Source organism: Puma concolor, chromosome C1 (assembly GCF_028749965.1).
Source record: "Puma concolor isolate L17-30 chromosome C1, mPumCon1.1.hap2, whole genome shotgun sequence".
Lineage (NCBI taxonomy): Eukaryota > Metazoa > Chordata > Mammalia > Carnivora > Felidae > Puma > Puma concolor.
In genome coordinates this window covers 19,048,645-19,073,794 of record NC_141674.1, presented here as the reverse complement: position 1 = coordinate 19,073,794, position 25,150 = coordinate 19,048,645, and the positions used below count along the sequence as shown (strand labels likewise).

General features: G+C 47.5%; 1 protein-coding gene across 1 annotated transcript in view; it reads right to left on the bottom strand.

Moving 5' to 3' along the window:
• Positions 1–7,701: 7,701 nt before the first annotated feature.
• The window catches only part of MACO1 (macoilin 1), a 65,627-nt gene continuing 48,178 nt past the window's right edge, over positions 7,702–25,150 (bottom strand). The window contains exons 7-11 of the mRNA XM_086716077.1: positions 21,505–21,663; positions 20,060–20,242; positions 17,765–17,885; positions 13,404–13,578; positions 7,702–8,186 (exon numbers count right to left, since the gene is read on the bottom strand). Of these exons, the coding sequence (XP_086572203.1) occupies positions 7,984–8,186; positions 13,404–13,578; positions 17,765–17,885; positions 20,060–20,242; positions 21,505–21,663 (841 nt within the window). The 3' untranslated portion in view covers positions 7,702–7,983. The remainder of the gene's footprint in view (positions 8,187–13,403; positions 13,579–17,764; positions 17,886–20,059; positions 20,243–21,504; positions 21,664–25,150) is intronic.

The window sequence follows — 25,150 nt, the reverse complement described above, 5'->3', positions numbered from 1 at the left end:
GCATTCTGAACACGCACAACGTTGCCAGTAACGGATTCCTACGTGTAGTCACTTCTGTTTGTTGGCAAAATCCTGAAAACGTGGAGCTCATGGGAGACGAGGATCTTCAAGGGGCTGGGGCGGTGGGAAGGCCAGGACCCCACTGCCCTGGGCTCTGGCTACTAGAACGATTGACGTGTGGGCTTCTTGTTCTCCAGCCCCACAGCACCTTGGTTTCTCTTCTGTAACCACGTGTGTGTGTGTGTGTGTGTGTGTGTGTGCGCGCACGCGCGTGTGCTGGGGGCATAAGCTCTGTCTCCCACGTGGAGCTGAGGGCCCAGGACCTCCTTCCCCGGGCCCCTCTCTGTCCTAGGGATCAGCCAAGGGGAGGGCCTAGGACCCAGGTATGGACTCTTCCTCTGTATTGGTCGGCTTTTGTTCTAGTAACAAATAGCCCCCAGATCTCAGTGGTTTTTTGTTTTTCTTTTTGGCTCGTGGGCATGAGGGTTGACTTTGACCCCACTCAGCTCTCAGCCAGGCATGAGAAATACTGTTCTAGCAGACAGAAGCAAGAGGCTAACCTGAACCTGCAAGAGGTGCATTTAAAATCTCTGCTCAGATTGGGCCCATGTGATGTCCACTCACATTCCACAAGCCAGTTCTGACACCGGGGAGGGTGGAGGCAGAATTCTCTCCATGCGGCTGAAGTGGATAATTGGGGAACAGTGATACAAGTCTACCACAGTCTCCAGACTCTTGCTCAAGACTCATTCACCCCAGGGGCAGGGCCCCTGCCCGAGAGCAGTTTTCTGCCTCCCAGACCCGAGGGTGGCTGACCCCTGTCCCTCCCAGCCGGCTTCTCGGCTTCCTGGACGTGCTCGCCTCCCTTTCCACTCAATTCCCTCTTGGATTCACACTGGCCACAGTCTGTTCATATGGCTTGCGATATAAAACACCTCAGATAAGAACACAAAATAACAACAAATTCGAGATGATGCTAGCAGAGTTTCTTTTTGGAAACCGGAGGGCCAACACTTTAAATTGGTAAAGATCAGTGGGGTAAATGTGGTTGGCAAGGGGACTCAGGACACGGGCCTTGGAGGGAAGCCCAGGGGTCACGAGGAAGGAGGGAGCTGACAAGGGTCTGCACAGGGAAGGCAGGAAGACAGACCCCCTTCCCTCACATCTCAACTTGGCCAGCTGAATACCCAAAGACCTGGCCCCAGCTCCTGGCCCCCAGATGCCCAGAACATATCCGCTGAGGCCCTGGCCAGGACAGAGGCTTCCTCTTATACTCAAGTTCATTTCTCAACCTTGGCTGCATAGGAGACATCTCTGGGGAATTAACAACAACAACAACAACAACAACAACAACAACAACAACAACAACAACGTTGTTCCTCCCCAGATTCCTCCACAGCCTATTAAATCAGGTTTTTTGGGGACCCTGGAGACCAGGGTGTGCAAAGAGCTCCCCAGGTGACTCTAATGAGCAACCAGGGTGGGGACCCGAGGCCCCCTCCAAGCTCCATTGTGCCTGGAGAGGGATGTCAGCCCCTGCGATTTCAGATCTATGGGTATTTCCGCAGAAAAGAAAAAAAAATCTGGATAGTGTGAAACCTCGCCATTTTTATTTTTTTTAATGTTTATTTATTTTTGAGACAGAGAGAGACAGAGCATGAACGAGGGAGGGTCAGAGAGAGAGGGAGACACAGAATCTGAAGCAGGCTCCAGGCTCCGAGCTGTCAGCACAGAGCCCGATGCAGGGCTTGAACTCACAAACTATGAGATTGTGACCTGAGCCGAAGTCGGACGCTTAACCGACTGAGCCGCCCGGGCGCCCCTCGCCATTTTTAAATGTTAGCTCCAAGTTACTCAACTCTATGGAGGTCAGACAAAATGCGTCTGCAGGCCACTAATTCAGAACCGCTGGGCCATAAACCAAGTGTTAACAGCTCTGGGCTGCTCCCATCTGCTTGGCCGGCAGGAAGCGCTGGTGCGTGAGATCAGCAGCACTGGACGTGACCTAGGGCTGTGCTGAGATTGGGCATCAAGCCACGAGCTCTAGCGACAGGTGAATTACAGAGGTGACCGAGCCCTCACACGTCATCATTTACCCCTCGGTCCCCGCTGGGCCTTCCTGAGCATGCGGCCTACTGTGTTTCCCCCTCAGGTAGCTACCTGGGCAGAACCAACAAGCCGCAGAGTAGTGGGCAAGTTCCGGCTGGGAGTTCTCTTTACCCCAACCCTGTGTTCCCCCTTGGGTTGTTGTTGGCTTTTTTTTTTTTGGTTCTGTTTTTGTTTTTTGAGTTGATGTTTTTTTAGCTTTTAATTACACTTAAACTGTGTTTTTAAAACAATTACTGTTTTTTACCATAAAAGTATTATTACGTTTATTGTAGAATGTTTGGAATATGAAGTAGACAGAAGAAAATGAAAATCATCTATAATCTTAACTGCCCCTTGGGTTCTGAATATGGAATGACTTCAGGACGTTCTGCAAGAAAGTTCTGCAAGAAAGTCCTTCGGGGTGTGGAGGAGGGGGGGCCAGGAAGTCGTCTTCTCTCCTGGGAACACACTTCCATTTCCCGAAACCTGGGATATTCGATACCTTCAAAAGGCTTGTCCATCCGAAATCTTCAGGGAAAACTATCTGCTGTCCCGCCGAGTGGCCGGGGGAGGTGAAAAGACTCCCATGTGCCCTCTGGTGGCAGCTGGAGGGGATGGCGTCAGGCCGGGCCGGGGCCCCAGGGCCAGCCCTTGCTCTCAAGTCCGTGGTTCTCAGAGTGGGGTTCCAGGACCCAGCCTCGCTTGGGACCTTGTTAGAAACACACTGTTCCGGGCCCTACCCCGGACCTCCGGAATCAGAACCGCTGGGGGTGGGACCCTGCAATTTGGGTTTTAACAAGCCATTTGGGGGGTTCTGATGAACCCTGAAGTGTGAGAACCACTGTTCTAGGTAAGTACAGGCCCGGGACCGGAGGGCGTGTCAAACAGCGTCGGCCTGTGAGGACAAGCGGGAGGGCAATGCTGAAGACGTGCTGTGGTGCTGCAGGGGCGGGCGCCAGGCCAAACCAGCTCATAAAGATCCCTGGCTGCAGGCCGAGTGGCCTCCCTCTCCATCCTAAGGTGCCTGGGGGCAGGCGGGGCTCCCAGAGTGAACAAACCCGTCCAGGCTTCCCCAGTGGGGCTTAAAAGGCCACAACGCACTGTGTGGAACTAGGCCCGGGATTCTTAGGCCAGAGCTCAGAGGTACACTGGCAGGGGTCATTCCAGAAGCTGAGGGAACGTAAGTGCTCCCTCAGGTAAAGGCGGAGGAATGAAAAGCAAGCATTGAGACAGGAACAGAGCAGGGACAAAGGACCCCGAGAGGAAGGGAGGCCAGCAGCGAAGTGTGGCCTCCTTAGTCAGATCGAAGAAGCCCCTCCAAAGTCCTTTTAACCTTCCTGGAGGAAACGCTTTATAGTCCGATTACTGCCAAAATGAAAAACCCACACTGACTCAAGACGCAGCTGTGCCAGAACTGGGGGAAATCGGTCTAAGGCTCCAACTGGGTGACGGATGGATGGGTGGCTGGACGGATGGATGGGCCCAGCAGGTTCCCTGCGGCAAGGTTTCCCTGACGGAGAAGTGAGCGTCCTCTGCGCACTCGGCTGTTTAGGAAATCCCTGCCCCTGGCGAAGTCAAGCAGGCGTTTGTCGAGAAAATCTGACAAGAAAACAAGGATTCGGCAGAAACGAGACACAGGCAGATGTAAGATGTCATGGTAAATTGTCCCATCTTCTAGAAACCGTTCCGTGCACACTGACATTCTCACGGTACTGTTACAGAGACGCCGTTAAGAGGCGGTCTTTCAGGTTAACACGTCTAACCCGTTGATTAGCCTTATTCATGCAACACGCATTTACTGAGCACCTACTATGTAGCGGTCATTGTTCTCGGTCACAGCAGTAAATAAATGGATGAAAACCCTTGCCCGCACAGAACTTACATCCCGGTGGGGGAGGGGAATAATAAACAAAATAAGCAAAATGTATAAAGCTCAGGGCCCATCATCTCCAGCTTGCTCATCGACTAGGCTCTTTTCTTTTATGTATGTTTATTTTTGATAGCGCAAGAGGGGGAGGGACAGAGAGACAGAGGGACAGAGGATCTGAAGCAGGCGCTGATGGCAGTGAACCCCATGTGGGGCTCGAACTCACGAACTGCGAGATCATGACCTGAGCCCCCCAGGCGCACCCCCCCCCTCCATTCCCCCGCATCTACTAAGCTCTTAACTGAATTTTCAAAGCCTGAGAGTTGGCTTTTTCTGAACTAGAAGAGAGAGACAGTGCTTTGGTCTTCAGGTTAGGCTCCTAAACAATTAACACTGCAAAGCCACCAAATCACCTGGAGATTTGTTAAAATGCAGATTCGGCTGGGTGGGGTGGGGGCTGGGGAGAGCTCCCAGGGTGCTGTGGGGGACGCAGCTAGCCCCAGGAACAGGAATTCTGCCAGCTCCCTGCCCCACCACGACTCCTGGCTGCAGTTCTGGACTTGCAGGGGGAGGCCCTGGGTAGTTCGCAGTTCCCATAGCAACTTCTTCCAGCCAGCAGGGCGACCAGGAACAATACTCCTTCTTAAAGGTGAGGAAACCGCACCCACCCCAGAGAGGTTGCGGGAGGTCATGGAACTGGATCCCAGTCTAGAGGGCTTGCCTAAGCCACCGGGCTTTGCGTGGCCTGGGGCAGACGGGGGCCTTTAGAGAGCGGTGCCCTCGGGCAGGTGCAGCAAGGCTGGGAGGCCAGCTCAGCGGCAAAGAGAGCGACTAGACCAGGCACTTACCGGCTCAGAGGTCCTTCTAGCTGCCGCAGGCCGCCTGGAAAACAGTTTACTATGCCCTTCACTGGACTGGCTCCCGGGCGGGCTTCCGGTTTACCTCTTCGGCTCCCTCTAACGTGCTGTGAATTTCGCAAGCAGCAGCCCGAGAGCAGCTGTGAGACCTGTTCGGCCCTCCCAGGTGGCTTTTGCCACGGCCCCATGAGTACAGCCAGGTGAGGCTGGCGAGCTGGGATGGGAGGAGGAAGGACGATTCCCTCCCCTCAGGCCCCGAGTCCCCGAGCCCCGAGGAACTGTTCCTTCTCACTTTATAGGATCCCCTGGAAAGATTGTCACAGAGAATGGACACACGGCGGCTATTTCCTGGTCAGGTTGGAGGATGGCAATAAAGAGAGGTTATTCGGCCAGTCAAAACACACTCAGCCCTGCTCCTTCTGTAAATATTTAACCATCCAGAATGGCAAACACGGCTTTATGGCACGTAACGAATGTTTAGTGTATTCAGAAGCGGAACCCCTTTGTCATGGGCCTAAAACAACAAAGACAACAACTGGAGATTTTCTCGGTGTAAAAGAACGTGCCGGTGAGAATGCCGTGGGCAGACACGTTCCTGCGGGAAGGCGAAGGCCAAAGCCAGGCCAAGGTGCTTCCCCCGAGGAGCTCTGCTCACGGTATGAAGTGTGGTGTATCTGTAAGAGCCTAAGTGGCTGAGACTCAGGAAGGCCGTGCAGCAACGGGGACAGGGGGTGAGGTGCCAAGAGCACAATTTTCCAAAACTGGAGCCAAGATCAGTTGTAACAATGGCCAAGAGAGGAAAGCAGGGACCAAGAGAGGAGGCTGGCTTGTCAGAAGATGAAAACAGACAAAGCCTCTAGAAACAAGGGAGGGTTTAGAAGTGGCTACCTTGGAGGTCAGCGCAGGATCTAGAGCAGATAGGAAACCCAACAGGCTATCGGTCACAAAGCGGCCCCAAAGATTCTGGAAAACGGGAAGGAAATTTGCTCTCAGTATTTCCTAGCCAACTCCCTTCCAACCCCACCCCTGACTTGCCTTTTCAGGAGAGGAGGGTTGTACCAGAAAACAGGTCAGCCTTGGTTCTAATAGGAAGCCAGGGAGAAAGAAAGTGGGCAGGGATGGACCAGGAAGGAGGGAGGGAGGAGGGTGGGAGGGAGAATGAATATGGATACGTCTTAAGTTGGACTAGAACTAAAACCAACTCGAGACCCTGGATGGATTCACCCCAAATCCTGTTTCTGCCCCACCACACGGGGGTGGGGGGGGCACTGCCCCCTGACAGGGCCCGGGATGGGGAGAGAGCAAGGGCGACCATCGAAGGCCCATTCAGAACAATCTACCTTGTGGTCCCTCCTGCAAAGTTTAAAAAGGCAGAAAACTAGTTTTCTCTGTAAGAAAATGTTTTTATTCTTTTGAACCCCACAGGAAAGAAAAAAAAAAAAAAAAAAGAATGCAGCCAAGACCAAGTGTTTAACGAAAATAGTGTCCCAAAAGGCAGCAAAGTGGGGGAAACCTCAACACAAAGTCAGTGACAATTTTCCATGTTTTTGCACAAGGATGAAAAAAACCTATGACAGTTCTGAGTTAACACTTCCATGGTGACAATTACACAAGAGGATTCAAAAATGCAAAGTGGCAGCAACATGCACACCTGGCTAAAGCTAGAAGTTTTTTTTTATTTTTTCTTACCCCCAAATAAGATCTGTGATTAAAAGGATGATTCTTTTTAATACTTCGATTTTGCTGACTTGCGTGTCCCACTTAATCTGCTTTAAATATGACGTACACGCCAACTGACAGGAAATTTGAGAAGAACGGTGTCCTTCCAGAATCCATGGCAAGGAAGCAAAACCAATCTATTTGGTTCCTTAATTTTCCTAGTTTCCCAATACAATTTTGCCTCGCCCCTCCCTCTCCCCGGCCCTCCCCCCGCCCCCACCCGGATTCTTAAACACTTCCAAAGTGGCCAGTGCAAACACTTTTCTACCAGTGTCTAATATACACTTGAAACCGAAATCTTTGTGCAGAGTTTTGAGTTTAAAACTCTTAAAAACAAAAACAACAAACCCTCCTTGGCACAAGAGCTGAGGAATAGTCAAGTTTCTTTTAAATCATCCAACACAAGATGATGAAGAGAGGAAAAGCACAGTTAAACGAAAGGAGATTCAAAAACGAAACCCAACAAACCCGAACCCGGAACTGCCGCTTTCCTTGGCTGTCTTTGCAGGTCTGTGGCACACACACACGGCCCGGCTCCCCGCCCCCAGGTGCTTGCCTCGAGAAGTCCAGAACCCCCGGGTGCTTTCTCTGAGAGGACACGGGATGCAGCCGGGGTGGCGTCCAAGAGCCCAGCTACACGCCAGTTGTACAGCAGGATCCGTAGTGAGCTCGACACAGACAGAAGACAGATGACGGGGAAGGGGGAAGATAGTTTAAAGTCATCAAGTTTCCTCTTGAAATGTCTTTTCCCAAGGCACTGCTAGTGATTTTCTAGGACTGCACACCCGAGGGGGTAGGAGCATTTCAGACTCGACCCCAGGGACGCTCGAGAGCTAAGTCCCATCACCTGGCTCCCCTCGGCTTACGGGACACTCCTGGGGTCGGTCTGCTCCTCGGAGGGGGAATCACCTTTTGTTTTCTGTCATGTCAATAATCATCTTGGGTAATGCAGCTATGAGAGCAAAGCTGTGTGAGGTTATTAACCCTTCCACTCTAAAAAAGAAACGCTTCTGTTAGCATCCCACGTGAATCCAACGTGCAGGTTTCGCTTGCTTATTTAAGAACAAAACCGAACAAAAATAAAGGATTGGGAAGCAAAAACCCTGCTTTTGTTTGTTTGTTTTCTTCAAGAGGAAACTGTAAGAATACATAAAAGGCAAAACGGGCTACTTGAAATCCAAGAATGGTTTTAATGTGTTGGCCGAGAAAAATAAACTGCAAAGTTCTGTGAGGTCTTCTAAAAATTTACAAGAAAAACTGATGGGCAGTTCTAATCAGACTTGGATGTTATCTTTCCCCCCTTTTTAAAAACGACAACATATACAGTCCCACAAAATACAATATAAACTTTTTTTTTTTTTTTTTTTTTTTTTTTTTATCTTGACTGCCAGAGACGCTCCTTTGTGATGCCTTCTGGTAACCAAATGGCTGGGCAAAAGCCACAGCTGGCCTTCATTTCTTCAGGGGCTGGTAAACAGAGGCATTGGGATCAAGTCCAGAGGGGCTGGTCTCCACAAATTTGGAAGAGTAGTGGGGGGAAACGGGGCTCAGGGGGCTGGTCGTGGCGCTGTACGTTATGCTGGGCATGACGGCCATGACTTCGGCTATCTTCTGTTTAAGGTCCTTGATTTCCTGGTCTTTCTGAAGAATTTGTCCTGAAAGAGCAAAGACCCACCGTTAGTGAGAAGGGAGGGTCCCTCTAACACAATGCCCTCGCGGAGGCCCAATCCCAAGTGAGTTCGCCTCCAGCTCTGATGGCTTCTAAGGGTAGGAACTTTTCCTGTTAAGGGCCAAACAGTAAGCATTTTAGGCATTGCGAGCCACACACTTTGTTTTCTTTTGTTTTTTTTTTTTTAAGTTGATTTATTTTGAGAGAGAGACAGGGAGCACAGTGGGGGAGGGACAGAGACGGGGAGAGAGAGAATCCGAAGCAGGCTCCATGCTCTCAGTGTGGAGCCCGACTCGGGACTCGATCTCATGACCTGAGCCGCAGTCAAGAGTCAGATGCTCAACTGAGTCACCTAGGCGCTCCCCCCCGCCTTTTTCTAACATGCAAAAACCATTCTCAGCCCATGGGGAATACAAGAACAGGTGGCAGGCCAGTCTGGCCTGTGGACCGTGGTTTTACAGGTGTTTAAAAAGGGATTCTGTTTATGGAGGGGTGACAAGCGACACGTTGAGCCATGTGTGGAGCACGGCAGTCACCCACGGCAGCCGAGAGGGTGCACCACGGCTGCACCTCTTGAGCGGGAATATTTTTCTGGGAGGCTGGACATCTGAGTGTCAGACCGAGGGATACAGAACACCTGAGGCCCGAGAATCCATCACCGCACGCTGGGCCTCCGGGTTCCCCTACGGAAGGCACACGAAGCCCGGCAGCGGCTGCACTGGGGGGTCTAGAGTGACACAGTGTGCTCGTCCCCACCTCTTGGCACTGTGCCGCTCGGCCTGTCGGCCCACTTTGCACCTGCTGGACACTTTCACGTTACCTGACTCGGCCGCCCAGCATCCCCCCCCTCCCCCCGCTATGCTTAGCTTCTTGACCCAACCAACTCCTGCCTTGGGCCGCTTCCTCTTCTGTGCTTCTCCTGCTCTGTGTTCACTCCTGAGGTTTCACTTCCTCACCAGACTTTCCCTGACCCTCCCCTTAAAATCAGACCCGACCCTGCACACACCCCCCCAATCCCTAGATTCTCAACACATCCCATGCTTTCCTTTTTGTCCTTTTCTTCTAATAAGGATAATAATTACAACGGCTAACACACAAGCGCCAGGCACTGTTCTAAGTGCTTACATAGACAAACTCACTTATCACAATGACTCTAGGATGTGGGAATTACCATCATCATTATCATCATCCATTTTATAGATGAGGAAACTGAGGCAGAGAGAGGCCGAATGACAGAGCCAGGATTCAACTGTGTGCGGCCTGGCTCCAGTCTGCACTCCCACGTACCACATTCTTTTACCTCCTGTAACTACTCATTTGGGTGACGCTCTGTGCCCGTCATCTCCAGTGGCCTCTGCTCCATGAGGGCAGAAGCTGGGTTTGTCCCTTTGTTCGCTGCCACATCCCTAGTGCCCAGCCCCCCAGAAAGCTCAGGCTCTGCAAGTTATGTCCCCTGCCCAAAGTCATTCCGTGATTAAGAGGTAGAGCGGGATTTAAACCTGGCACCACTGTTCCAGAGCCCACGAAATTTGCATCACGCTTTGAAGTTCCCTGGTCTACTGCGGGAAGAACACTCAGGAGTAGCGCTTCAGAACTTCAGAAATTTAAATGCTTTCAAAAAAACAAAAAAGAGGTTGCATTTGAGTTGCACTCATTTTGAGTCCTGCAGAAGGTGGTAATATATTTGAAATGCAAGAGGGCGCAGTGACATATCTTTAAAAAGCTTGTAGTAGAGATGAAAGTCATTTTGGAACTGGGATGAATCAAATGATACAGAAAGTAGGAAGCAGAAAAGCAACAAGGGGTTTGATTTGAATTACAAAGTTGGATCCTTATTAGAATATTCTCAGCTTGACAAGGGAGGGAAGTAGTGGGAAGGCCCAGCAAAGAGCAGTAGAAAGGAACTGCTCTGACTTCCTTCATGGCCCCTCAGCTTCAGGTTCGCATCAAATATCCTCCTTCCCTTTAAACAAAATAAGCCTCAGATGAATAAAATACCTAACGGCATCTGTGAGCTGCTGTATCCTTTTTTTTTCCCAAGCAGATGCAAGTTTGATTTTTTTAATCAGTAACATGCAAACATTCCCAGAGCTTTGAAAAAGGCAGTTCTCTTTGCTTTTTTGTCTCTTTGCAAGAATTCCTGGGCTGACACCGAAGCCCAGTCTGTGCTGGGAAGCCAAACTCCCCTTGGCCATTCAGAGACCAGGTGCTCCTGCACTCTAGGGGGCTGTCCTCCCACAGTGCAAATCCGAGCAACTGAAATGAGGTGGCCCCTTTCGCAGCCAGCTGAGCCAGGAGGGCAAAGGAACCAGTGTGTGGCCAGAAGTTCAGCTTTATTTATTTAAACCAAAAAAATTTTTTTAAGTTTAAGTAATCTCTACAACCCAACGTGGGGCTTGAACACATGACCCCGAGATGAAAAGCTGCGTGCTCTTCCAACTGAGCCAGCCAGGCGCCCCAGAAGGTCAGCTTTAGAACAGAATTCCCAGGAACCTTCTTCTTAAATGCTTTCCCCTGAGTCCACAGATTAATAAGCCCGACTCCCAACCTGCCATTCTTCTTGCTCTATCATCTGGGCCATCCCAAGCCCCCTCCTACGGCTCCATTAACTTTTCACAACTTGTATATTCCCCCCTGCTCCCGGGGTTTAGGCCCTCTCGCTGGAGATGAGACCCCAAATGCCCCCTGACTGACGATGATCTCTCACCTGGGTGTCCAGGAAACGACTCCAACTCAGAGCATCTCCAACCAAAGTCACTCTCTCTTCTCGTTCCCTGACTCTGTTCTGTTCTTCTTCTCTGCTCCCGGCAACTTTATCCTCCCACATCCCCCAGGTGCCTCCACTTTCCTTCCCTCCCTGTCTGGACCACCCTCCCTCCCCCACACTCCCCACCTCTGAGACAAAAGACAGTCACAGCCTCCTAGGGAGTCTACCTGCCTCTCCTCAATCTCACCTTCCAGATCCATCTTTCACGTTGCGATTGGAAAGACGTTTCCAAAATAATGGCCAGAACACGTCACCCCGTCCCTCCTGAAAAATCTAGGGAAGACACAGTCTGGTTTGGCTTCATTCACGGTCCCCCTCATCTCCCAAGTCCTCCAGCCTGAGGCCACCGCTCATCTGGACGTTCCCAGCACTTTCTTTCCTTTGCTTGCACGAGCCCCCCAGGTAACAATGTCTTTCCCCTGCCATTCTCTGCCCTCAGAATCCATCCTTCAAAGTCCACTCAATGTCCCCTCCCTCGTGAAGCCACCCCTGATCACTGCTCTGGCCCTTCCAGTCCCCCACCTCTACCCACTGGCAATAGGCCTCTCTGCTGTACACAGGGCCCACAGGGTCCAACCATCTTTGTGATCATACTAATACATCGTTGGCCTTCTGCACATTCATTCCCTCCTGGGGGTAAGTGGAGTCTTCTAGAAACCACATGCAAGTAAAATTACAACAGACTGAAGGTAGAAACAGGGATGAGAACCGAACTATCTTCTACTGAACCAGAAACTAAAGAGATTGGCTCAGAGTAAAACAATGCCATTTTTCCTCATTAAATTTTCTCTGGGGTTTTGGGCAAATATAGTTCTTTCTCATACAAATAAGTTATATGTTTATTATGCTATTTGAAAATGAATTAATACATGTTTTAAGTTTTAATTTCTTTTAAACAAATTTTTTTTTAATGTTTATTTATTTTTGAGAGACAGAGACAGAGCACGAGCGGGGAAGGGCAGAGAAAGAGGGAGACACAGAATCCGAAGCAGCCTCCAGGCTCTGGGCTGTCAGCACAGGGCCCGAGATGGGGCTTGAGCTCACAGACTGCGAAATCATGACCTGAGCCAAAGTCGGATGCTTCACCGACTGAGCCACCCAGGTGCCCCCAAGTTTCAGTTTCTAATAGGTAAATACTGATTGACATAACCCACTTGAAAAAAATCTCCTTGGGTTACTCAATAATTTTAAGAGTGTCAAGGAGTCCCCAAGACCAAAAAGTTTGCACACCCTAGTAGATCCCCCCCCCCACCACACTGTGTCTTATCTGTACCTCTCTCTCCTTCAGCTCCTCGTACGCATGCTTTGAATGTTCTTTAAGTGCCTGTTGAAATAACCTTCTCCTACTAAGTCAGCTGTTTGATTTTTCTTTTTCAGTAATCTATGCTGGCTAATTAGTTTCTTGGACAAAATCTAAATTTCTTTTCATCAGGTTGTATCAGGCCTCTGTTCAGAAGCCTTCCAAAGCTTCCCGTGTTACTCAGAGCAAAGTCCCAAGTTCTTTCCAAGGGCTACAAATGTGGCCCGGCCACTCTGACGCCAGCAACCATACCCGCCCCTCAGGCTGTGGCCTATGCTCCTGAGGCCCGAAGTGCTTTTCCCCCGGAGATTTTAGATTTACGTGGTTCCCTCGCTCTCTTACTTTCAGCCTCTGCCCAAATGCTACCTATTCAAAGGATTTTCCACGACCACCGTGTCAAACTAGTGGCCCCACACAGACCCTCACACTTCTTGCCTGGATACTGCCTCATTTTTATCCCTGCATCCATCAGCACCTGATACGCTCTATGCCTGCTTGTTATTGCCTGTCCCCTTGGGGCGTCTTGCAGTGCCCAGCACACAGTAGGGCCTCAGGAAGTAGCTGTGGAGTGCACGGCCTACTCTCCAGAAGCTGCTCCCAGTGCTCCCTCGTTCGTAACCATGTACAGCCGGCTGCGGCCTGGAACGCGTCAGGCCTTCCTAGCTTCCCTGGCCTCCCCCAAGCTGTTTCTTCTGTTCAGATGCCTCTCTGCCCCTCGCCCTCCTACACTGCTTCGTCACTGAGCTAACCCCTGCTCATCACTCAAAACCGAACTCAGACATCAGCTCCCCTGAGAAACAGCCCTCTAACTCCCAGACTGGCTCAGTCCCTGCCCCTCGGTATGTTCCTACACCACCACCTTTGGGTGACTCCGCGGTTGTCTCTTTCTTCAACAACACCGTGAACTCCTTGAGCACAGAAACTCATCCTCTTCTCTGTGTGCCCTGCACTTGACATACTCTCACCTCAAAATACGTCTGCGGAATGAATTAGTGTGATAATTCCTAGATGTCAAGGTCGGGCACTTACAAACCAAGAAAACTGAATGTCTTTGGTTCTGAGCTCTAAGGGACGTGTGCTGTGTTCCTGTGCATTGTTCGTCACACCACCTCCTCTGGGGCCCGCTGCTCTCCTACCTTGGGCGATCTCGAGCTGTCGCTTTGCGTCCCCCAGTGCAGAGAACAGGTCCAGCTTGATTCTCGTCTCTGCGCTCAGACTGTTCTCCAGGTGCTGTGTTTTGTCTTGCATGGCCGAGAGGGCTGACATTAACACCTCAGTGTCCTTCTCATTTTCCTTATACTTCCGAAGCTCCTATCAACATCATCAAAGCAGCAAGATGTTACAAGATAGTTTTGGCATCGATGTCTACAAATTAGCCTGAAATCACAAATAAAATCCCACTATTACTGACCTGGCCCCTAGAATACAGAATCCGGGTGTTTCATGGGTTAAGAATCTTACCACTTAGAGGGAGTGAAAAATGTATTTATATGATGATATGACATACAAAACTATCTTAGTAGATGAATTTGATGGTGTTGGGCTGTTTCTAGTAACAGTGGACTCTGTTTCCAAATAAAACACTTTCTTACAAGCCTAATTCAGAACGTACAAAGAACTTTTTCCTTGCCGCCAGTTGCAAATGCTGCTGTAATGCTGTAATCAATTTGCCAAAAGTCTACTCTCAACTTGCACTAAAAAGTTATAAAAAATGTTCATTATTTTGATAGGACATACTGCAGAGTAAGCCCACTTAAAACAACTGGTAATGTAGCCAATAAATACATATATTTAAATATAAATATAAATATACACACATACAGATATTTTAATTTTTTCATTTTAAGAGAAATCCAAACTTATTACGGAGAATTAGAAATATGTTAAAGTTCAAAGGAGAAAATGAAAATTACTCAAATTCCTGACAGCATAAGAAACTTCACATATTTTTAGTCTTTTAGAAGCATATGTATATCTTTTAGCATAAATGAGATCACACCATATGTAGTTTTGTATAGTTTTTTTAAATCAACTGGTTTTTGAAAATGTAATTTTTAACTTGTATATGTACCATAATTTATTAAATGAATCTCCCTTTGTTAAGATTTTGTTTTCATTTATATACCACTATGATGAACATCTTCGTTTATCAATCAATGATGAGATTTTAAAATGTTTATCTTAGGCAGGAGTTCTGAAAAGGGAAATACTTAAAAAGTATATGAACTTTTCCAGAAAGTTACACTTCTGCCAGCAATTATGAGGCCTGTTCCTATTATCCTCACCCAGGCTGATATTATCATTTAAAAATTCTTTGCTAATTTCACAAGGGATAAGGAAAATAAAAGCAAAAATGAGCTATTGAGACTACACCAAAATACTTTTGCGAAATGAAAAGGCAACCTACTACATGGAGAAGATATGTGCAAAAGAGATATTAAGGGGTTAATATCCAAAATATATAAAGAACTTCCAGAACTCAAAACCAAAAAAAAACCAATCTGATTAAAAATGGGCAGAGGATCTGAGCAGACATTTTTCCAAAGAAGACATACTACGAAAAGATGTTCAACATCACTAATCATCAGAAAAAGGCAAAATAACAAAATCACCTTATACCTGTCAGAGAGGCTAGTATCAAAAAGACCAGAAATAACAAATGTTGGTGAGGATGTGGAGAAAAAGGAACACTTGTGCACTGCTGGTGGGAATGTAAACTGGTGCAGCCAGTATGGAGGTTCCGCAAAATATTAAAAGTAGAAATACCATATGATCCAGTAATTCTACTCCTGGGTGTTTACCCACAGAAAACAAAAACACCAAACATGCACCCCTATGTTTTTTTGTAGCATTATTTACAATAGCAAAGACATGGAAGCAACCCAAGGGTCCATCAAGAGCTGAGTGGATAAATAAAATATGATATGTATTTGTACACATACACACAGAGAAGAATATTACTCAGCCATAAAAAAGAACAAGATCTTGCCATTTGGGACAACATGGATGGACCTAGAAGAAACTATGCGAAGCGAAATAAGGCAGACAGAGAGATACAAGTATCACGTGACGGCACTGATGTAAGGAATCTGAAAAACAAAACAAATGAACAAAGAAACAAACAAAAGCAGAAACAGACCCAAAGATACAGAGAGCTGGTGGTTGCCAGAGGGTAAGGGGATTGTGAGGTGGGCAAAATGGGTGAGGGGTGAAGTGAGAGGTATAGGCTTCTAGTTCAGAATAAATAAGTCACAAGGATAAAAAGGTACAGAATAGGGAATACAGTCGAGGGACTGCAACTACACCCTAGTGTTGTATGGGGACACTTGCATTGAACACAGCATGACGTACAGAGTTGTGTGCAATCACTACGTTGTACACCTACAACTAAAGTCACATTGTATGCCAAATATAATGCCATTAAAAAAAAAAGAAAGAGGGGCGCCTGGGTGGTGCAGTCGGTTAAGCGTCCAACTTCAGCCAGGTCACGATCTCGCGGTCCGTGAGTTCGAGCCCCGCGTCAGGCTCTGGGCTGATGGCTCAGAGCCTGGAGCCTGTTTCCGATTCTGTGTCTCCCTCTCTCTCTGCCCCTCCCCCGTTCATGCTCTGTCTCTCTCTGTCCCAAAAATAAATAAACGTTGAAAAAAAAAAAATTTAAAAAAAAAAAAAAAGAAAGAAAGAAAGAAACAGGGGCACCCGGGTGGCTCGGTCGGTTCAGCGTCCGACTTCGGCTCAGGTCATGATCCTGCGGTTCGTGAGTTCGAGCCCCGTGTCGGGCTCTGTACTGACGGCTCGGAGCCTGGAGCCTGTTTCAGATTCTGTGTCTCCCTCTCTCTCTACCCCTCTCCTGCTCATGCTCTGTCTCTCTCGCTCTCTCTCAAAAGTAAATAAACATTAAAAAATTAAAAAAAAAAAAAGAAACAAATTTCTACAGGAGAGAAATTATATCTAATTTTAATCTATAGGTCTTTGGTGATTGATGAGGATATATCCTTATATTCTTTTCAGCCATTTCTTTTTCTTCTGTGAATTATTTGTTCACATCTTTTGCCTATTTTTCCAACTGAGCTTCACTTAACAAATTTTATGAGCTACTTACATATCAAGAGTATTAATTCCTTATATTTGTTGCAATACCTGTACCCCCCTCAATGGATTTTTTTGATTTGTTTTTTTTTTGTTTTGTGATTTTTTTCCCCCATTATTTTCGTTTAGAACATTTTTCCCGGTTTCAAGATCAAATAAATTCTAGTATATTTTCACTCAGTTTAAAACAAAATGCTTCTTTTCACCCCGAATTCAACTCTTCATCTGGAATTTCTTTTTGTGTGGTAGGAGATGAGCTTCTAATTTTTTTCCTGGTCATTTAACTGTTCCAAAGCCTTTTTCTGACTGATCCTCACTGTCCCATCCATTTGTGCTGCCACTTTTATTACACACTTTGGGCTTGGTCTCCCAAGTTGTGTCATCTACTCTAGCGACTTCCCTTTTTTTTTTAATTTAAGTTTATTTATTTGAGAGAGAAAGAGTGTGTGCATGTGCAAGTAGGGGAGGGGCAGAGAGAGAGAGAGAGAGAGAGAGAGAGAGAGAGAGAGAATCTTGAGCAGGCTCCTCGCTGTCAGCACAGAGCTCGACGTGGGGCTCGATCTTACAAACTGTGAGATCACAACCTGAGCTGAAATCAAGAATCGGATGCTTAACCGACTGAGCCACCCAGGGACCCTAACGTTGCTTTTTTTTTCTTTAATGTACATTCATTTTTGACACAGAGAGAGAAAGAGAGAGAGAGAGAGAGAAAGAGATAGAGAGAGACAGCATGAGCGGGGAAGGGGCAGAGAGAGAGGGAGACACAGAATGGGAAGCAGGCTCCAGGCTCCGAGCCATCAGCACAGAGCCCGAAGCGGGGCTCGAACCCACAGACCGCGAGATCATGACCTGAGCCGAAGTCGGACGCTCAACCGACGGAGCCACCCAGGCGCCCCCTAACATTACTTTTAAATGTCCCTTTGCAGAACCAATGCCAAATACTTGGCTAAAGTCCACATGGGTCAGAAAACTGGTTGTGTCCATAGCACTGGCAGCTTTTCCTCTCATGCACTGCTCAGAACTGCAATCTGCAAGGTGCAGAGCCATCTAGAATGGTGAATTCCCTGGTGATGGACAGAGGTTTAGGGCTAAGAAGAGGCATACACGTTCCAAAGATCACTAGTCTGGCCTATAACCTGAAAGAATGAGATGAATCTACAGGAAGTCAAATTCTGGTATAAACCGTGTCAAAGGACCATCAGCATTCCTGGTTGTGTTAGAATCCAGCTAATTAAATGTGACTTGAACGAGCTGCATGAGGCTAGAGCTTCTTTTTGGCCTTCAGAGATTTTCTGAGGTGGTGGGATTTGGCCTTTTATCAAAAGGCACCATCTCCACACTGCAGCAGTGAGCACACAGCTAACACAGAAGAGGAACCCAAGTATGAGAAAGTCCTCTGTGCCCCCCGTACCTGAACTTTCAGTTCTAGTTCTCTGATCTGGTCTTCTTTCACCTTCATGTCCATCGTGAGCTTCTTGCCCTCTGCTTCTAATTCTCTGATCCGATTCCGTAAGGTTTCGGTGCACTCCCCCCTTTTGAAAAAAAAGAGAAGTAAAGAAAGGGATTTAAAAGACTATATGGTTTACTTACACTGCAGGACTGATATTTCTCTTCTACTCCGGAGTTGGTCAGGTTTTAGTTTTTGGCTCAGTCTGCTCATTCTCTGTTCCTTGATTGTTGCAACAATGATCTAAAATAATTATCATTAATTGGGTATCTAATATAAGCCAGGCGTAAAGTGAGGTACTTTACCCATTCTGCCTTCTTTGCAAGGGCAGGACATATTGTCCCATTTTCCAGATAAGAAAACTGAGACCACACAGATATAATACTAGTCCAACACCACCTCGCTGGTAGCTCTCAGAACTGGGATGAGAAGTGAGGTTTTCCAGCTTCCTAACGCAGCCAGCTTCCACCAGGCCACATGACCTGAGGCGGTGCCCAGGAGCTGAGTAAGAGAGCCCCGGGCAAGTGCTGTCTCCAGCAGGGGGCAGTGAGCTAAAAAGTTTTCACTTTTGAGGGTCTATGCATTGGCAAGTTCACCTTCCTGGAATCATGAAGTTGCCACAGCATCAGGCTGCTTCTCAGGGCCGTAATAAGGACAAACTAAAAAAGGTGATGGCAATGGCCACTCTGAAGCTGATTAAGCATTTACATCACAGACACAGCCAGATGGAGAAAGCAGGTGTCCTGTGCCTACCAAAAAGGAAGGTCCAGCGAGAGACTTACACCTGGAGATTTACTCGGGAATACAGACGGCGTCTACGGAAGGGATGGCAGACAAGGGCCATCTAAGGGGAAGACCAAAACAAACAGGCTTGACTGGAAGCGAAAGGGAGTCAGGGAAGAGACTGAAACCAAGGTCCTGATTCTCAGGCATCAGGCACTGAACAACTTGGTTAAGGGACTGTCATATCCTCCTCAGTGGACTTTTTTTTCAGGGTAGGTGCTGGACGAATTAAGGACAGCACAAGCCACACCAGGTGACTGTTCAGAAAAATCTCCTGCCAGTGTCAGTGCTTCAGAAACTTGGGCTTTTTTCAGAAGTCTGTGCTTACAAATCTTTAAACAAATGAATAAACAAAACCCCCACGTGCTAGGCAGGCTCGTAAAGTGTCTTGTGAGTCTGTATAGACGCTGATGGGCCAAGTGAGCTCAGCTACGTGCACTAGAGAGTCTACTGGGGGTGGCGGGCTCACACAGGAGGAACGAGTTCTCTCTGGCTATTATTTCCTTAAATACGAAATGATGGTCCATCAGTTATTCTACAGAGCCCAAGAGAAGGCTTTTAACATGTCGTAAGGCAAAGAGCAAAACTTAAGGAAGAATGACAGTAGAGATGTATCACGTAGATACAAATTAGGGTCAAGACTTAAAATGAAATAAATAATAGTTTACCCTCGCCCTGCAACTGTAAACCCATAACTGACCCCTACACACAGATGGAATTCACTAGTCAAAACAGACACAGAAGGGAAAAAGTGATAAAGTGAAGCAGAGCACCCCCTCCCCTCCGCTGCCAGCACTCTACCCCCGCCCAAGAGTTCTCTAAACGACCTTCTCTCCTTGCTGGAATTCAGGTGGCAATTACATATCAGTTTCTGGAATCCTTACATCCTTTTCAATGGTGTAGAAGTAGTCCCCAGTTCTCCTCACTCCACAAATTCAATGATATCTAATAGTGACCTAAGTTTCCTTTCATCTTTTCCAGTTCATTTGACAGTTTGCTGATATCCAACAAAGACAGGAGCGATCAGTACAAAGTACTTGGGCAAGCAACATTTTCCCTGTCTTCTACTTTAAGATAAAAACTCCAGAAACACACACACCTGAGAGTAGAGAGTAGCGACAGCTCTATAAAGGGAATAAAATCCCAGACTGGAATCTCTCCAAGCGTTTAGTAGTTACTGGCCACACACAAAGTGACTGGAAACCCATTTACAAGCAGCACTTTGCTCCCCGGTGCGGGAACCATGGTGAGTCCCTCCTCCCACTCCATCGATGAGGTGGCCAAAGGACAAAGCCGTTACAAGACAGTGCGAGTTGCACAGACGGGGCTTGGCCAGCTCATGCAACAGTGCTCGGTGGCCACCTATCCCTGCACGATCGCTCTATTCCAATCCTGCCCAAGGCCTCAAATCCCCATGCCTGTCTTGCTGCAAGGCAGGCCAACCTCAGAGGAAGCGCTCGGGTGACGCAGACATACCTCGACGCAGCAGCAAATGCAACGGCCCGGGCAGCAGTGGCTTCTTCTAACTTCTTCCTTTTTTTCTCCTCCATTAACTGCTTTTCTACAAAACTTCGGGCTTCCTGCTCAGCTTTTAGCTTTTTCTCCAGCTGGCTGATATTCTGCTTGTCTTTTTGCTTCATTTGCACAGCATTATGTAATCTATATGGAAATGATTATCATAGAGTTTTGTAATTAGAAATGCCCACTCGGAGCCCTGGAGAAACATGGCTCCTCTTTTGAACAGCAAATCATAAGAGTCAGCTCCCAGAGATCCCAGGAAAAACATAATGTTGTTATTATTTAACAATTCCAAAACATCAACCGAGAGGTTGCCTACCAAGATACAGAGTAAGACCTAGCCTGTTAAGGTAAGTGATCTACAGAAGGTAATCCAGAAAAGCAGCATAAAACAAGTTTCCATCAGAGGGAAAGATAGTTGTAGAACTAAGTCTAGTGCCCCAAAGCACCTTGAAGAAACTTTATCCAGCCCCACTGAAACTGAGGTCAAGGGTGGGAAGGGGAGGTTGTTCTTTGCCTGAATACAGCTTTTCCTTTCCAGCTGTGAGATGTTTTCTGAGGATCCCAAAATAGATCCTGGAGTTAGAGTCACACGGTGCTTCATTTCAGACAGAAATTTTAGCCATAGTCCCTTCCCTGCCTCCCACCACCCCCAGCTTTACCTATCAATATAAGGTGAGTTTATCTCAGTATATCAGTGTAAGGTGAGATGTTCTCCATCCCACATGTGAGCCAGAAGCAATGGAGAAGTTATTTGCTTATAACAAGCTGTAACGCTCGAGTTATGCTGTTCAAAAATGCTGAAGGACTTCTCTTTCAATGGGGAAAGCCCACAGCCTAGAATAGTAATCACTACCCCAGGCACACACTGCAGAGATTGAAGAAAATAAAAAAAATGACATATTCATATTGAGTCAAGAAGAAATTCCAGGATGAATCAATGGGAAGCATAAACAAATTCACACAGAAGAGCTGGCTTTTTTTGCTTGCCTCTTCAAATAAAATCAAGGCTCAATGTCATTTTTGAGTTCCAGAGATGAAGGTAAATAGAGTGCATTATTCCCCTGGAAACTTTCATTCAAAGGAGCAAGATTTTCACATTGTAGCAGAACTACTTCTCGTCACTTTTACTGATATTATCACAAAGGCGCAATAACTATTTTAAACTAAGCGAAGAAGTTATTAAATGAGCAAAAAATAGTAATATTAATAAACTGGTTGCAATGTAGTAAGTTTTTATAGATTTTATAATATGTTGGCTACCTAATACTAAATTGAACACTTTAAACATTTCATCGAAAAACCCCCTTGCCAGGTCCCTCCGTCATCACAAATCCTGTGCTCCAAGCCGCAGACGGTGCGGCCGCCTGGCTCCCGACCGAAGGCCCGCGCGGCGCACGTACTTGTTCTGCAGCAGCTCGTTCTCCTGCCGGAGCTGGCCCATCTCTGAGCGGATCCCTCGCTCGGTGCTGGAGAGGGAGCTGATCTGGCTGCGGAGCTCCTGTTCCACTTGTCTGCTGGCCTGCAGATCAGCCTTTAACTTTTTAATATCTTGTTCCAGCCTAGGAGAGGGAGAAATGTGGCATTTTCATCCCGGAAAGGACACACACGGGCCTCTGCGGGAGAGCCTGGCTCAAGTCCCAGACCACCGGGCACAGGGCAGAAGACCCCTCCCTTCGGTGGCTCCTGCCAGCACCGGGATGCCTGCCTGCGACAGGCTTTCTATGGAGTGCTTCTTTCTGCCTGGGCCCCCGCCTCTTCCCACCACCAGAGAGTAACTCTGGGTTTCCTCCAAATGTTTGTGAACACGGACAGGTGAGGTGCTTGTGAGTTCCTGAGCTGCTAACGAAGGAGGAAGGAAAGACAGAGGGAGGGTGGCTGAAGGCTTGGGTTCCCCCCCAACCCTTCCCCCTGCAACACTCACACACCCTGGTGAATTTCCTTTGCCCCTCAGCAAGGGGGATGTATTAGTAACAACCAGCTTATGACCCACCTGCCCTGGTATATTCTGACAGAGCGGAATTTACTGTCTGAGATTCCCTCCCACCACGGGCCTAGAGGAGTGTCTAAGACAACCTCTGAAATTACTCGCATCTTTGCTAAATGATGTTCACACTTCCGGTGACTATGACAGCAGGACTCACAAGACTCAACAACAATGAAAAAAAGAACAAATGACATGCTCTGAGAATCATAAGCAAACTCCATCTGTGAACTGAAGCCTATCTTCTCTCTTCAGTTTCTTACGTTGGCTCCATCTGTTTTCTTTAATACAGTAATAGCTTCGTTTTAAGCGATATGTCTTGGGGAACTCTTATATGCACACGTAGGACTGAAAAGCGTCAACAGAAAGTATAAAATCAGGATTCTTTCTTCATGAGAGGGCTTTAGAATTTCACTAGGGGCCAGTAAGCAGCTACTTAAAGTGATTAAACACTTAACGCAAGGAAGGCCGTGATTAAATATATGCGAGAAGGAATGATAACTAAAATTTAATGAGAACTTATGCGCCAGGCATTGTTCTACAGGCTTTAATGCTATGAACTCATTTAGTACACACAACCGTGGGCTAAGGGTAGATTATGACTCCCATTTTTACGGATGAAGAAGTCTAGATTCAGGAAAGGTTCCAGCCCACGGTTATACAGGCTCCAGAGCCCATTCTCTCCTTCAGCAGGCTGAGCTGTGGCTCTGTCATCTCCCCGTGGTATGGGTACAAGTGCCACAGGAGCGCTGACAAGAGAAGATGAGAACCAGGTTGGGCCTCGAGGGCTGGGCAGGATCCAGAGAAGTAGAAAGGGGGAGGGGGCATTCTAAACAAGGGGAAAACATACTGAAAAGTAAGGACGGTCACAGATGTTTGGGGACGGAACGAGCCTGGCCTCTGAGGAAAGCCTGGACTCTGGGAAGAGAGTGAGAAAGGGCAGAAAGGGTCTGGTGGATGGGACTGTGGAGGGTGGCACTGAAGGTCAGGCCGAGGTTGGCCGCCATGTGGGACTGAGAGGATATCCTTTCTGACAAACAGGCGGGCAAAAGTCAGTCTGCTACGATGAGACCCTTGTGCATTTCACCGATCTGATATTCCAACAGAACCAAGATTTCTGGATGGCAGTGGTGATCTCTCCCCGGAACGGCTGGCCCCACAGACGAAGTCCTTACAGCCATGTTTTGTTAAGCACTAAGTCCCCAGGGCCCGCCACAGTGATCAGCACGTACTAAACATATGTTGCCTGGCCTCCCTTAGAAAACCAAAGAGCAGCTTTATTTACCGATCTACCTTTCGTTACCTGAAACAAAATCTCAAAAGCAAAAAAGTCGTAAGCCATCAATGGTCACTGCCCAGGAACAGTAGCCTGTCCCCCTGTCCTGTGTCCCGGAAGAGACTTGAGACCCAGTATTCCAGAACACTGCTGGGTCTCCTGACACAGCTCACTCCCCAGGGAAGGGGTCACAAGTCGACATCACGCCATACTTTCCCTACTGCCAGGGTTATTCCAGATGAATGTCCTCCCAGAACTGCTCTAAACAATTACAGACTGGCATTTATATCAACCCGACACCATCCTTCATTCACCCGAAGCAACCGAAAGCAGGTCAATGCTGTCAGGTTATCCCCATTAAGAAGTTTGGCTGAAAAACATGCTAGGTTATTCATCTTTCCGGAGAAGTCGATTTCAAAGTCTGAGGACTGCATTTTTTAGTAGAAAGGGTGAGTTTTAAGAGGAGCATAGAGGCTTAGCGTGGTCTACTAATGGGGTTTAGGATCAGGATTCTAGATTCAGCGCTGGTACTAACTCCGCAACCCTGGGCAAGGCATGTAACCTTCCAGGACTCAGTTTCCCTATCTTGGGCTAATGACCTCTAAAGTCCCTCCCAGCTTGGTCTAGGATTTCTAGGCCTGACACACTTACCGCTGGCTGCTGATCTGCTTCTTCAGATTAGCAACCTGAGCTGTATCATATGCAGAGGCACAGGAATCAAGTTCCACACAACCAGCCGCAGTTGGGAATGAAAGAAAAATTAAATCTGCTGAGCCTAGCTGTCAATAATTTTGCAGTTTTCACTTTTTTGCATCTTTAATCTCTGAAGGCCAATTTCCCTATCCTGAACTAAGAATAACAACAATATTCTGAATGGAAATTTAGAGTTCCTTGAAATATGTAAAAACTCGGAGAGTTAATGTAATCATGAGAACAAAAAAGCAAAATATCTTAAGCGTAACTTCCGGAGACCATAGAACCCTGAACAACAATATATTTTCTTATGTATAATTATGAAATTTTGTCAAAGACAATGCAATAAAAATAGAACAGTGTGGCTACGAGGGTTACGAAAATTCATAAATTGTATACTTGGGATTCGTGCACGTTTGCAGATGTGTGTTGTACTTCAATAAAGTTTATTTATTTTTAAAATAAAATCACCTAATCTTACAAGACAGAGAAGTGAAATTAAAATGCTTCAGGATTTTCAGGGCGCCTAGGTGGCTCAGCCAGTTAAGTGTCCGACTCTGGATTTCAGCTCAGGTCATGATCTTACAGTTTGTGAATTCAAGCCCCACATTGGACTCCATGCTGACAGCACAGAGCCTGCTTGGGATTCTCTCTCCCCCTCTCTTTCTGCCCCTCCTCTGCTTGTGCTCTCTCAAAATAAATAAATAAACTTAAAAAAATGCTTCAGGGGGCTCCTGGGTGGCTCCGTCGGTTAAGCGGCCGACTTCGTCTCAGGTCATGATCTCGCGGTCGGTGAGTTCGAGCCCCGCGTCGGGCTCTGTGCTGACAGCTCAGAGCCTGGAGCCTGCTTCGGATTCTGTGTCTCCCTCTCTCTCTGCCCCTCCCCCACTCGTGCTCTGTCTCCCTCTGTCTCAAAAATCAATAAACATTTTTTAAAAATTCTTTTAATTAAAAAAAAAAAATGCTTCAGGATTTTCATAACTGCCCTTAATTTTGTAAAATTCTGAATTGCTATTCCCCAAACAGCTACAGCAAACCTGTGAGCTGACACCAGCATTCCCAGTTTAAGAAACGCCGATCTGGGGGCACCTGGGTG